Below are 14,823 nucleotides of genomic sequence, written 5' to 3'. Positions count from 1 at the left end.
AACCTCCCAACTGTTGATCAGCAGATGAATGGATAAACAAGATGTGTTAGATACATAAAGTGGAATAGTATTCAGCCATAAAAAAGGAAATGACGCACTGACACATGCTACAGTGTGGATGAACCTCCAAAACGTTATGTTAAGTGAAAGAAGCCAGACACATAAGACCACATGTTATGCGATTCCATTTATATGAAATGTTCAGAATAGACAAACGTATGGAAACAGAAGGTCGATTAGTGGTTGGCAGGGACTAGGGGAGTGACTGCTAATGGGTACAGGGTTTCTTTTTGGTGTGATATAAAATGTTCTAAAATTACATTGTGGTGGTGGTTTTACAACCCCGTGAATATTGCATTATATACTTTATATACACCATTGAGTTATGTACTTTATATTTATTTATTTATGGCCACACCCTGTGGCTTGCGGTATCTTAGTTCCCCGAGCAGGAATTGAACCCAGGCCCTCACAGTGAAAGTGTCAAGGACCGCGCTAACCACTGAACCGCCAGGGAATTCCCTGAATTATGTACTTCAAATGAATGAGTTGTATGGGATATGAATTATACCTCATTGAAGCTGAGAAAAATGTATTCCATCAGTCTGAGCCATTAGAGAATGCCCAACAGTCTTCCATAACTTAATATATCAAACAAGATGCTAGTGAAATGGAATACAATTTATAATTTGGGGTTGATTGGGGGGGGGGCAAGGGGAGAAGTTATAAACCCTAATGGGCACAGACGTAGCCTTTTGTTACAGATGAATCAGAAATTGAGAAAACAAACAGAGGGCAAATTTGGAAAAGGGAAAAAACAAATAGGACGAGACTTAGAAGACAGATGTGAGAACGTAGGTCAGGGCACAGGAAAAGCTGGAGGCGTGCCTTTAGGGGAAAAGAAACTTGGCATTGAGGTACAGCGAGATGTCTGTGCTTTTCTTTTTTCTTCAGATTCTTTTCCATTGTAGTTTATTACAAGATATTGAATATAGTTCCCTGTGCTGTACAGTAGATCCTTGTTGATTATTTATTTTATATATAGTAGTGTGTATGTCAATCCCAAACTCCTAATTTGTCCTCTCCCCTCCCTTTTCCCTTTGGTAACCATAAGTTTGTTTTCTATGTCTGTGAGTCTGTTTCTGTTTTGTAAATAAGTTCATTTGTATCATTTTTTTTTAGATTCCACATATAAATGATATCGTATGATATTTGTCTTTCTCTGTCAGACTTAGTTCACTTAGTATGATCATCTCTAGGTCTATCCATGTTGCCGCAGATGACAATATTTCATTCGTTTTTGTGTACGTATACCACACAAGAAAGAAGTTTATCCTTTTCACCTGTCGATGGACATTTAGGTTTCTTCGATGTCTTGGCTATTGGGGTGCATGTATTTTTTTGAACTAGAGTTTCCCTCAGCTATATGCCCAGGAGTGGGGTTGCTGGACCATATGCAACTCTATTTTTAGTTTTGTTTTTTTTTTTTTTTAAATATATATGTTTACCTACTTTTCTTTTTTTTAAATTAATTAATTAATTAATTTATGGCTGTGTTGGGTCTTCGTTTCTGTGCGAGGGCTTTCTCTAGTTGTGGCAAGCGGGAGCCACTCTTCATCGCGGTGCGCGGGCCTCTCACCATCGCGGCCTCTCTTGTTGCGGAGCACAGGCTCCAGACGCGCAGGCTCAGTAGTTGTGGCTCACGGGCCCAGTCGCTCCGCGGCATGTGGGATCTTCCCGGACCAGGGCTCGAACCCGTGTCCCCTGCATTGGCAGGCAGATTCTCAACCACTGCGCCACCAGGGAAGCCCTATTTTTAGTTTTTTAAGGAAACTCCATACTGTTCTCCATAGTGGCTGCACCAGTTTACATTCCCAACGGTGTAGGAGGGTTCCCTTTTCTCTGAGGTGCCTGTGCTTTTCCTCTCCTTCAGAGATGATTCTCTTGGTTACTACCTCAGGGAGAATTAGCTGACAGAACTAAGAGTGTAAGGACCGCTGAAGTCTACAGCCTGCAGTAAGAAGCTGTTCTTAGCTTCATCAGTGATTCTAGTTCAAGTTTTGGCTAAGTAATGAACTTGGGAAGGTCATAGTGAATAGTCACCGCTGAAAAACCATAACCATTATGTAAAATCTTCTCAAAGGCCAAAGTCAGTGTTGAAATTAAGGCTCTGGCTGGTATACTTTGATATAGGAAGAATAAATACCAAAACAAGTCTTAAATAAATGTCAGTGACACCATTACATCATACTGAATAATACAGAGTGTATTTAGTATTAGGTAGTGTCAGGAATTATTACCTATTTTTGTGTAGTTATGCTTTTCATGGCAAGTTGGTTCTTTCTAACCTGAAATGCCGTCACTGTTATTGTGTTAATAAATATATCTATTTTTTACATACCAAGGGTCATCAGGAGAAATTTAAATCATGTGGCTTTTCTTGCTTGCGTACTATTTGTGTTTTAAATATTTGGACTAAAAGTAAATAATAGAAGGTGTCAGAATGCTCTCCTCTCAAGTGGATTGGCATCATTCTGGTCTTTACCTTCAAGACATTTTTTAAAAGGCAAACATTAATTTAGTATATATCCACACAGACATTAAATAGAATAATATTATTGTCTGTATGAATCTGTCTCACATTTATTGAGCCCATGTTCTGTGTTAGGTACTGAGTGGGTAGAGATGAACTAGTTGTGATTCCTGCCCCTAAAAATTTTCAACCTGGGAGTTCATAGTAAAAAATAGTTTATTAAACAATTGACCCTAAATTTTTGAAGTTTAATTTTGGGGCAAGCATGTTTAAATCACTTTAAAATCAAGTACATCTATTTATTCATCCATTTATTCAACACTTCATTCAGCATTTATTCAGCACTGATCTTGGCAGCTTTTCAGAAGTTATACTTCTCACATGGGTGAGCTACCCATAATCAGTTTATTTAAATGATTGGGCTCACAGCCTTTATCTGACCGTCAGATGTGTTGAGATGGTCGTTTTTCCATCAAGTTTCATCCTGGAAATGAAATTCTAAATTCATTCAAGTTTAACAATTCCTGTACTCATTTTTTAAAAATTTCCCATCTTGTCCCTTTTGGCAAGTCCCGAAAGGCAGTAAGGGTATAAAGGCTTGTTGCACTTTTCTGATGAAACAGAAAAGTTCCCATTCAGGGGTACAGCTGGTGGGGTCTGACGATGCTTCATCCAGAATGACTGAAAGGCCAGAAGTGAGACGCAGCCACACGGGCAGCAAGTATACAGCATTTGCTACACCAGCATCAGGGCGAGTGGCAGTCTGGAAATCGAGTCCTGCATAGCACTTGATTTTCTCACGTGTGTCTGTGTCTCTGTGTGGGTTTGTGTGTTTGTGTGTGTGTGTATACGTATATTTAACAATTGCACAGCAAAAAATACCTACAATGCACAAAATTAAAACTTCGAAAGATACAAAAAAAAGATACAGTGAAAATCCCATTTCTCTGCTCCCCACCCCACCACAATGCCCAGTACCCCGCCCCAGAGGCAACAAGTGTTAAGAGTGTCTGATGTATCTTTGCAGAGATACTCCACCAGGACATCACTGCCAGCCTGTTCTTTTTCCTTTCAAAGCCAAGCACTTTATTTCAGACAATTGTATATTTTAAAGTATCCAAATATGAAAAGCAAGTGACAGCAGTATGTAGCCCGTGTTTCCATGTTTGTAAACTAGAGCCCACGAGAAGGAGAGTGCAGCGTGGTGATGTGCCAGGGTGCCCGCAGTGTTGGCCAGGGTAGGGTTGCGTTAGGTGTGGGACGAGAGTGGGGCAAAGTTGAGGAGCCAAGACAGCATGAGGTGAACTTTTAAAAATAAGAACGTATAATGCTTTCATGATAAAAATACACTTTTAATGCAGAGGCACGTTTTCAAGAGGTCCTCTGAGTACGTAAATACGTACGTGTGCCAGGAGTTGGCATTTCTCTAGCCTTCAAGGTGTGACTGGTGATCCTTCTGAGGCTTTAGTGAGTTGTCATTTGTCCTTTTCTTTGAAATAAGGATATTAAGTTGAACCAAAAATAAATTCTTAGAGGAGAGTAGTTTTTATTCAGTTCAAGGAGCCTTTACAAATAAGTCAGCCAAGAAACGGGGGGCGGGGGTTAGGGCGGAGGTGGCACACGTGCTGAATTATGTAGTTTTATTTCTAGTTGTAAATTCCTCTAGTGAAGGCCTGGTACATTCTTTCATACTATTACTTTCAGAACCCTCTTGGCTTAACCCACAAAGCACAGTAGAATAACCATTGGCAGTTTTTAACTGATGATGCTAATTTTATATCCTAACTAGTTGAGGCTCCTATTTTCCAACCTAAAGAATCACACAAAATAGGTATAATGGCTGAGAGTGTACTGGGCATGTAGCATTTCTCAAGAGCAACTTAATGGGGTATTAATGGTCAGTCTTAAAACTTAGTACTCATTTAACTGAGTGATTCCATTTCTCTGAATATATCTTCTAGTAAAAATCAGTTATATACTGGGATGTTTTGCCTGGTAAAATTTAATTTCTAACATTATTCATAAATATTAGAAACATGAAGGGAATCTCAGTGTCCAAAATAGAGGAATGGTTATATCAATTTTGGCAGATAGCTCGAGCTAAGATGGTATATGACAGACTGTTACACATCAGTAAATGAAGCTTTTGAGGATAACAAAATAGTTGATAACATGAGAGAGTATTTTCAAAATTATCTAAATTTTAAAAGGATACAAATCTTCATGCCTAATTTGTCAAAAATGTGTGTGTGTGTGTGTGTGTGTGTGTGTGTGTGTGTGTGTGTATACTTGAGGGTAGTTAATTTCTTTTCAAGATTTTTCAAGGATTTTATAACAAATATATACTAACGCATTTAGGATTGTGAAAATACTTTAAATAATGTTAATAAAACTGGTAAAGAGAAGAGTTATTATGGTTGGATATTTTTTCTTTTTCCTTGTAAGATATTGGTAGGAACAGTTTTCTTTTTAAATGATATCCTTCCCTCTCAGATATTCTGAGAATCTTGGTACTTTGAAGGATTCTTGGATGTTAAATGTTGCCAGTAATTTTTTTAAATTCTATTTTCATATTATACCTCTTTTATTCTTTAAAAAATCGGAAGATGAAGAACAAAGATAGGTAGTCATTCTTTCCTTTGGTCCAATGGAATTTTACCCTCGTAACTGCTCAGAGAATATCATTGTATCATTGGGCTTTAGAAATCTCACTGTAACTACCTTAGTTTACTTGTGTTATTCTTTTCTCTCATGGGGGCACCTTTCAGTGCTTTCCTAAGTTAGTTTTCTGCATTTTTTGTTTGTTGTTGTTTCCCAGCTTTGTTCTATTGTCAGGGAAACTAGCTTATTATTTTCAAATTTTATTAGATTTCCAAGCAAATCATTGAAAAGCCACAGGGAGACCTATGGATCTTTGATAAAGTGTTGTTCAGTGTATATGTGTGTTTGGTATTCATGACCCTCAGTTTAAATGTTCATAACACATTCACTGTGGATTAATTATGTTATAAGTCAGGGACAAGTGGCATTTGTGTATGTCTGCCCTACGAATGTGAATCGATAAAATATATGACTACACATCCTGGGGGTTATATAAACTACAGGCCTCGTGTGTGTGTGTGTGTGTGTGTGTGTGTGTGTATGTGTGCACGTGTGTGTGTGTGTGTGTGAAATCATAATTCAGTGTGCTTGAAGTTCAAAGTCAGGCAGCGGCAGTGGAGTAAGTTGCAAAATAGCCCTTTCCTTGAAGACAGTGTGCTTTAGTACGAAACGGAACTCTTAATGTCAGTTTTATGTTTCTATTTGACAGAGTCTAAGGTTATGGAAACGACTGTAAAAATAATTTGTCGGAAAGAAGTCTGGATGCAGAAATCTAATGGAGAAAATATTTGAGAATATGGTCCATCAGCAAGTACAACAGATACACTTTTCTAAGCGCCACGTGGCATGGATCAAAGCATCCATGACCTGGATCCGTGTGGCCCAGTCATTACCTGTTGATTGGAACCCCACGGGAGGATTAACCCCTTCATGTTCCTGCCAAGTTTTCTTTCACTCTTGGTGTTAGTAATTTTAGGGATAGAAACTTCCTGCCACTATTAGCTTTTTTTTTTTTTTTTTTTAAGTTAATCATCTACTTGGATACGTTTGTCTTTCTCAATTATTTTATTCTAAATTATTTAATTGCACTCTTCTTTGCTTGATAAACTTAACCAGTGAAAAGATTATACAATTTTGGGAATACTGCTTGTGGCAGAAGGGAGGAGAAAAATATGTAATGTTCTGGGTAGAAAACAGTGAGAGAATCTCAAAATCAAGTACAGATTGTATCATTTTCATTAGGTAGATTAAATGGTAAGTTCTAGCCTTTCAACGAATCCTTTGCAGTCTGAGTAGAGGGGTTTGCCTCTAACAAAAGCCTGTCCAGCACTTTTCATACGTGGTGGTACATTTATAATATTGGACTGTTCACATTTTGAAATTTAACGCTTGCCGTAAATAGAGCGCCGTGCAAAAGGAATTCGTAAACTCCGCAGGAAGAGGAAAGCACAGACTGGTTCACCTTCGGCCACGTGGGCTGCCTCCTCTTACCTTGTATGTCTGGTGGGATGGTTCTGCGCAGCCAATTTATTCTCTTGTCCTCTGTGTGTGTTTTCTTTCAGTTTGTCCCATGAGGAACATCCCCATAGCCATCCTCTGTATGGACATGGCGTATGCAAGTGGCCTGGCTGTGAAGCAGTGTGTGAAGATTTCCAATCATTTCTAAAGTAAGAACGATTTGATATTGCTTTCTTCTCTTACGTAGCCATCACCTCCCGCTCTTCGTACTTTTCCTCATGAAGTGGCTTTTTGTTGGAGAGTTTCACACCACCATTTTGAGGGTAGACTCTAAATCACCACGTCTGGCGCTGTCACAGGAATAGTTACAAAGTCTCTTGAGGGTTGCCTTGTAAAGGGGGAAGGATTGGCATCCAAGGGCATTTTTGATCCTCTTAGTAAGATCCTGCGTTTACTTATTTTCTCAGAATGACAGTGATTAAGTAAAAATTCTCCCAATATTAAACTTGCAGTAATTCGGTTTTCACTTTTATTCACATCCCTACATATTAAATCAATGACATACGTACGCCCTAGCTCTAGCTTTATAAAATTGGTGTCAACTAATGGCCAGTAATAGCTTGGTGATTGGGCCTCTTCTTCGGTTCTTCACAAATGACTTTATAAACGTCAGAAACGGATGCCCAGGAAAAGCTACCAATCTGATTCTTATCTTTCTGCATTGGTGTTGACTTGTGTTCAGATTCTTGTCCTTATAGGGAGGCGAGAGTAAGTTTAATTCCTACAGTTAAAGTATGACTAAAACTTGGGTTATCCCATTTGAATCTGTACCACTGATAAAGCATCCCTGTACGTTCATCCTCTCCTAGCCGAAGTGAAACGCTTCTGCACGACGTGTTAACATTTCCCTCATCTATGGTGCCTTGTCCTTTAAAAAATATCGAGACGAAACCACCCTGCATTATTGACATCACATAAATATATTCATAGTATCAGTGAACCATTGATGTATGGAGTGAATATAATACTACATTATATTTAATATATTTATCTATCATGCAACAAGCAAACATGTGCACGTGTAAAACTCCTGTATATGTAGGTGCATGACGGTTTGCAAAGTGGGTGTCGGGACTGGGGGCAGTGGGGAGTCTTTGCCTCTGGCTTTTCTGTCTCATTCAAGGCCCAGGAAATAGAGGCGGGCTGATTTAACATGCAGGTCTCTGGTTTTGTGCGGTCTTTCTATTATTAGAACAATCTCTATCTTTCTTTACGGACCTGGGTACAAATATTTTAATAAAGCCACCTTTAGAGATATATCTCGTGCTACCTGCAAGTGCTTTTGGTGAATATCATTTTTTTGATTAGTGAATGGGAGTCTGTGAATCCATTGCAGAGCTTCCCCGCTGTAATATTTTACTTCAAGAGCGTTATGTGGTCCTTAAAAACGGAAGTACGTAGAAGTTTTTAAAAAGAGATATTTAAAATTGTTTCTAAATATTAATACTCAAGAGCAGTGATACTTTATCTTAAATTAAGCAACAGTCCTTTACAATGATGATGATTCTAGTTAGTGCTATTGGACTTTGTTCTCTTATAAATCCCTCATTGTAGAATCTTTGTTTTGTTGCTTCCTGATCATTTTCCTAATTGTTTTTAGATAATGAGACAAAAAGATCTTGGCAGAAACCACGTTTAAATTCTGATTTCACCTTCTGCACCAGTGCTGCCTTTGATAAATATCTCGGTGCTAATTTCACTCCTCTATAGAATGGCTAGAAAACATCTGTAAATATGATTTATTTTATAAAGTCTCCAGAACTATAAAATTGCTGTCAACATTTTTGGTGACATGTATCAATTTTAGAGTCATGAGGGAAGAGGGCATTTTTCCAATTGATCACTCACAAATTTTTGTTAGTAGGCAAAGTATTTCCACTCTAATCCTCAAATCTTAGTTCCATTTATTATGCGAGCTGGCGTTAGGGGTGTGTGTGTGTGTGTGTGTGTGTGTGTGTGTGTGTGTGTGTGTGTGTATGTATATGTATAGGGGGGCACAAATATACCTCCACAAAGAGACAGCACACTTTCAAACTACATCGATTTCTAAAGAAAAGAATCTGAAGATCGTCAGAATTAGAACCTAGACTTGATTCCTTTAAAAAAGCCCTTTTCTCTTCTAAGGATATTAGGAGTCTGGCTCTTGTGTAGGAAACCACCTATTTCGTTTTCACTTTTATTCATGTCTATTATTTATTGTGGTTTTGCACATGACATGGCATTTTTGCTCAGTGGAATTGGAATGCTCACTATGACCTTGCAACTGTTGCTTGTTTATTTCGTAGTACTTATTTATTGACATATATTTGGCCAGAAGACTTCTGTTTGCAAGCTATAGAAATCCAACTTTAATTGGCTTAAGCCAAAAAAAGCGGGGGATGGTAACTGGCTCCTGTAACTAGGAGGTCTGGTGGTACCGCTGGCTTCAAGCATGCCTGGACCCTGATGCTTGAACAAGGTTATTGGAGTATCGGTTCATTGTCCCTTAGCTCTGTTGTCTTCTTTGTTGCCTTCATTCTCGGGCTCTTGCCAAGTGGAACTGAAGAAGACAGATTTACCTGCCACAGGTTTATCAATCCCAGAGTGTATCTCTTTTCCAGTAGTTCCAGGAAAATGTCCTCAGCAGACTGTCATTGGCCCACATTGAGTCATGCGTTCTAGTTTTGAAGCAGTCACGGTGAGCAGCCAGGCTTAAGTCACATGCCCACCTTCGGAGCAGCAGAAGAAGTTCACCCCACAGGAGCCACGTAGGGGCTGGGGATGAGAGACTTGGTTCACAGAAGTAAAAAATGAGTCTTGCAAACCAGCCAAGAAAAAAACCCTCTAGAACTCAGAGTCCTCTTGGTGCTTTCCTGAGTTTATCCGTTGATCGGTGGTCTGTGACAACTTCAGGATTTTGAGTTTCTCCTACAGCATGATTTCAGCTGTGGGAAATTCAGAGTTGTCTTCGGGTTTCAAGATCTTGCCTAGAGTAGTGGAAAGTAAGTTAGTCTTCTTGTGAACTCACATCTCCCACATGTGTGCTCCGTCTAAAGGGTAATCACATTGGCTTTAGTGAAACCAACTTGGCTTTCCTTTGAGCTGGACTGAAAGAGCTGCCATACTTCTTGTGGTTCGAACAAAAGCCACATGGCCTCTTTGAATGACATCATAGTGGAGTCATTATTATCGGGAAGTGATGTTTCAAACATTTCTTGTCAAACTGCCGGATTTGTAGACGCTGAAAGCACCTCTTTCCTGGGCCCAAGAGTGGGCCGTTATCCCACTTTAGAGGTGTTCTCTTATGGTTTTAGCAAACTGATACCATTGGTGCTTAGATTCTCAAAGCAGTCTTACTCAACAAAATGTAGTATTGCTCTGCCTTTGATTTAGGTGTTGCTTCATAGATTTGTTATTTTTCTCACCTAAAAATCCCTGATTCTTCTAAATCCCCTGGTTTTACACTCCCCTGGTAGAGCCCTGAACTGTGCAGCAGGCACAATTCCAAGTATTTTATGTATATAACTCGTTTAATGCAGCCACCTTACAGTGGTATTACTGTAGTATTACTCTCGACCTACGGATAAGGAAACTAAGGCACAGCAAGGCTAAGCGGTTTTCCCAAGGTCACACAGCTAATAAGAGGTGGAGTCAAGATCCAAACCCAGACAGTATGGCTTCATAAGCCTTGCTCTTAACTGTTCTATAATACCGCCTGGTTAGAAGCAGCTCATTTTATTAACTGTGTGCTCTCTGCCTAAGGCAGTAGGTATAAAGGAAGCTTTGAAGAAAGGCAGAATGGGTAGTGAAGCTACTTGATAGGGGTGCGTTCTTTGAGCTCAGTATCAGCACGTGTGGTTTGGGACGATAGTAATAACTACCTCTTGGGGTTGTGAGAATGAAAAAGGTACCTCGGGTCAAGTGCCTGGCCCACAGCAGGCACTCTCGAAAAATATAAGTACTTCTTTTCTTGTCTACTTAAGTGTATTTTTTTTAATTAATTAATTTATTTATTTTTATTTTTTTGGCTGCATTGGGTCTTCGTTGCTGTGCGGGGGCTTTCTCTAGTTGTGGTGAGCGGGGGCTGCTCTTCTCGTTGCGGGGCACGGGCTTCTCATTGTCGTGGCTTCTCTTGTTGCGGAGCACCGGCTCTAGGCGTGCGGGCTTCAGTAGTTGTGGCGCACGGGCTCTAGGCGCGTGGGCTTCAGTAGTTGTGGCTCGCGGGCTCTAGAGCTCAGGCTCAGTAGTTGTGGCGCATGGGCTCAGTAGTTGTGGCTTGTGTGCTCTAGAGCTCAGGCTCAGTAGTTGTGGTGCATGGGCTTAGTTGCTCCGTGGCATGTGGGATCTTCCCGGGTCAGGGATCGAACACATGTCCCCTGCATTGGCAGGCGGATTCTTAACCACTGCGCCACCAGGGAAGCCTGCCTTAAGTGTATTTTTAAAAGAGAAATAATCGAAACTATCCAAACGTGGCTGACCTCGTACCTAGGGAACAGGTGGTGACTATGCAGAGCTTTGATATGTCAGAAGAGACCGTTCTTTAATATAATTTTTAACCAGAAATTTCTGGTAAAAAGTCCTACACAGTCGAATGTGATCTTAGGGCAAGGGTGGCAAACTTTTTCCATAAAGGATCAGATAATAAATATGATGGGCTTTTGCAGGCCATCCAGTCTCTGAGACAAGCGCTCAGCTCTGCCATCATAGCACAGAAGCAGCCATAGGACCCTGTGTAAGGACTGGGTGTGGCCGTGTCCCTTGGACCAGTTTGCTGACCTCTGACCTAGGGTACAGTTTGTGGTGTCATTACGTTTTTAGCTGAGCCGCATTCTTGCATTCCGTGGGCATCGCTCTCCTGGGTTATTTTAGTGTGGATTCACAGAGCCCTCATTTTTATTCATACTGGGGGAGAATATGCGTGCCTGCCTTGCCCTGCTACTTCATTCACCTATTGCAGGTTTTATACTTGCCTGGGTTTGTGTTCTTCCACCTGGTTTTCAGGGTTCGGTATGAAAGAGCAGAGTGACTTGGCTTGGTAACTGTTTTCCAGTCTTCTGTTGCTCAGGCTAGGAAGCTGTAACTTTTGGAGAGGCCAAGATCAGTTGTTCAGGATGAAAATCCCATGTGACAATAAAATGCCACTGTTGACAGAGAGAGAGGTGAATAGAAGGGAGGCGGGACTCACAGGTCTCAAAATGTGGCCTCTTTTTTTTTTTTTTTTTTCCCTCCTGAGGGAAGAAGTATCCTAACTGTTGGTCAATCAAAACCAGAGATTAGACACTCTTCTGTGATCATTCTGCAGTGTTCGTTCCCAAGGTGAGGGATACCACAGGGCCCTTGATTTCAAAGATAAATACTGTACAAATAACCATCCTGTTGTCTTTCCCTCCCAGCCAACAGAGGGGTGCTTTATCACAACCAGCAGGTACCCAGTCTATTGTGTGCATTTATTTCCCTGTTTCTTCTCCAAACAAGTTGCAGTTTTAGCGTTGATTATTTTTTTTCTAATCTATGCGCCGTTAAGTGATCATGTGACAGTGGTGTTTGTTGGAGGAAACTGATGCCAGCAGGTACTCACGCTAACTCTAATGCAGCCCGCCCGCCCTGCATTGCTCGGAATCTTCCGATAACAGCCAAGCAAAAAGAAGCCCAGTACCATCCAGATAGGTGAAGCTCAGGGTGTCCTCCTGTCCTCTCCCCACCTGGATCAGGTTTTTTTCTTTTTTAACCAGGTTGAAGACATGGTCCTCACCAATAAAAACAGGGATCTATAATTCTTCCCCTTTGCTTTTTGAAAAAGGGCCCATACCATTCTTTGGCAAGGTGGGGAGTGCATCTGAAGGCTAAATCATGACCACATTTTCCTGTTTCTAACTTAGAATGTAAAATCAGACACAGACCCCATAGTTTCACAAATACCAGTTCCTCATGTGTGTTTGGGGAAAATATGTCCATTTCCCCTAGTTTTTCTTTTCGACAGTCACTTGCAGAACATCTAACAAAAGTATAATTTGGGCCCTTGCTTGATAGCCGGTTGAAAGAAATTGGGGTGTTTTTTTTTTTTTTTTGTCTGTTTGTTTCTGTTTTTATCTTCTGGTTATTGCTCATGGAGAGAAGCACCATGCCAGACAATCAAAACCCAAATTCCTTTGCACGTTAGTCAGATGTACATTACTTTTTAAAGCCAAAACAGATTTTATATGTGCTGTCATAGAAGACAGGGAGGGTAATGTCACAAGAAAATGCCCAGCGGTGGAACTTTGACCCTTTCAAAAAGGTCGAAGGCTGGAGACAGCAGAGGACATTTCGTCACTAATTCACTTAAAAAAAAAAATTTTTTTTTTTCTCTGAATTTCACTTCTGAAAACTGTGAAGAGTTTTATGTGCAAGAAACTCCTAAGTGCTGCTCTGTAATGTTTTCACAAGTGTTTTTATCATGGTAACATCTTGTTTACTTTAGTTCCCGGCCTAAAACTACTTGGAACATGTTAAGAAAACATTTCAAGAAAGCCTCCACAAAGAGGCTTTTGTTTTCACAGCCACCGCGAGGCTGCAAGGATCACAAAGGTGTTAACTTTCAGCCCCTTAAGCACTTCCACATGAAATTCCAGCACCAATGTTTGTGGTTTTGGAAAAACAAAGTGTACGTTAAAGAAACCAGGTATATGCTAATACACGTCGAAGGAGGCCGGATATCATAAATTGTTCCAAACCCATTCGTGGCTCTGGGTTTGCACACCTGGATGTTCTGCAGTGAAATTACCTCTGAGGAGTGCAGGAGAGCGCGTGGAGGGGTACTAGTCTTCTAGAAGGTGGGCATATGCAAATGTGATTCTAGCCTCCCCATCTCAATCACCGGAACTGGGGGAGGAAATTTTCCCCCATCAGAGCCCAGGTGACAAGTCTTGGAGTTTTCCACAATGAGCTTAATGTGTTTCTGGATTTGACTTTCCCACTTACCGTGCCTTTTTGAGTTGTTTGACAGAGAAAGATCAGGTGGTACCAAAAAAACATTTTTTTCCCCCCTTGAAACGTCTCTCCTTTCACCTTTCTGACATTGTTCAGGAGTTCAAGACCTCTCCAAGTACTCAGAGGTCAGGGTGGCCTAAATACCACAGTGCCCTCTAGTGATCTATAGAACGTTCGATAGAAAAGTTGAGACAAGTTTGCCAAAGATAACAGGCCCAGTGCCATCGCTTTGCTCAAAAAGCAGCAAATAACATCGGAACGCATTGTTTCTTGCAGCAAACAGATTTTAGTCAGAAATGCAAATGAAGTTTAATTTTTCCTCGTAGGCTTTGAAAGCATTAGAAAAATTTTTGACTATCTACTCACACAGTTCTGCACATCGCTGTCTGTGTACACAGAGCATTGTACCACTGCAGAGACAGTGCTGTGTGTTCTTACCTTTTAAGAGCCATTAGCTAGCCTAGGTGTTTCACGTGATCACTTCCGGCATGTAATTAGAAGGCATCGCTGAAAAGACAGGGGGATCGTCTTTGCTCCACGCTTTTATTGACAGTGTCTACCATATTACGGCCATGTCTAAATGGTAAAATTTATTATTAGCAGTAGTGTCACAAAAGTCTGAGACAGCGATTTTCCTTTCAATAAAAGTAGTTAAAAACCTTTTAGAAAATCCATAATTTTGATTGCTGGTACTTCATAAATGTATAACTGGTACTTTTTAGCTGTCTCTTTAGGGAAAAATGAGTTTTATCACTTGCAGTACCTGGGTTAATGAAATTGTGTGTTGGAATTTAGCCAGGATGAGAGATGAGATCATTCCAAGATACTAATATTGGCAACAGGTCTCATAAAAAGCTCTGACTCTTTGAGTGAAGTATCATTTGATTTTTAAAATTATTATTATTTTATTTAAACTGAGGGATTAAGCTAGTTGTCATCTTCAAAGTTTCAGTGCTGGCGAGATTCTCATTTGGCCTCCCATTCGAAACTCAGCGACCTAAAAACCTGGACCGAGCCAAGAGAAACAGAGAAATGTCCATCAGTGCCTCGTCGAAGAATTTCCTTGCTTCAAATTTCAACTCCAGTTCCTGTTGAGCCCTTTACAAATCACGACTCTCAGCTCAAATTTGAAATAATGCTGCCTTTTTCCCCGTGTTCCTCCTGTGTTTGATTGTTTGTGGATATTAACTGTCCAGGAAATCCCATACTTACAGATATAAATC

At 40.4% G+C, this 14,823-nt stretch overlaps 1 protein-coding gene across 10 annotated transcripts in view; it reads left to right on the top strand.

The window, feature by feature from the left end:
* Window positions 1-14,823, top strand: part of FOXP1 (forkhead box P1) — a 586,392-nt gene that overhangs the window by 523,247 nt on the left and 48,322 nt on the right. For all 10 annotated transcript variants that reach the window (XM_059940183.1, XM_059940174.1, XM_059940180.1 and 7 more), the window contains one exon: window positions 6,697-6,801. In XM_059940183.1, the coding sequence (XP_059796166.1) occupies window positions 6,697-6,801 (105 nt within the window). The remainder of the gene's footprint in view (window positions 1-6,696; window positions 6,802-14,823) is intronic.

Source organism: Balaenoptera ricei, chromosome 11 (genome assembly GCF_028023285.1).
Source record: "Balaenoptera ricei isolate mBalRic1 chromosome 11, mBalRic1.hap2, whole genome shotgun sequence".
In the NCBI taxonomy this organism is placed as follows: domain Eukaryota; kingdom Metazoa; phylum Chordata; class Mammalia; order Artiodactyla; family Balaenopteridae; genus Balaenoptera; species Balaenoptera ricei.
This window is presented reverse-complemented; position numbering and strand designations above follow the sequence as displayed.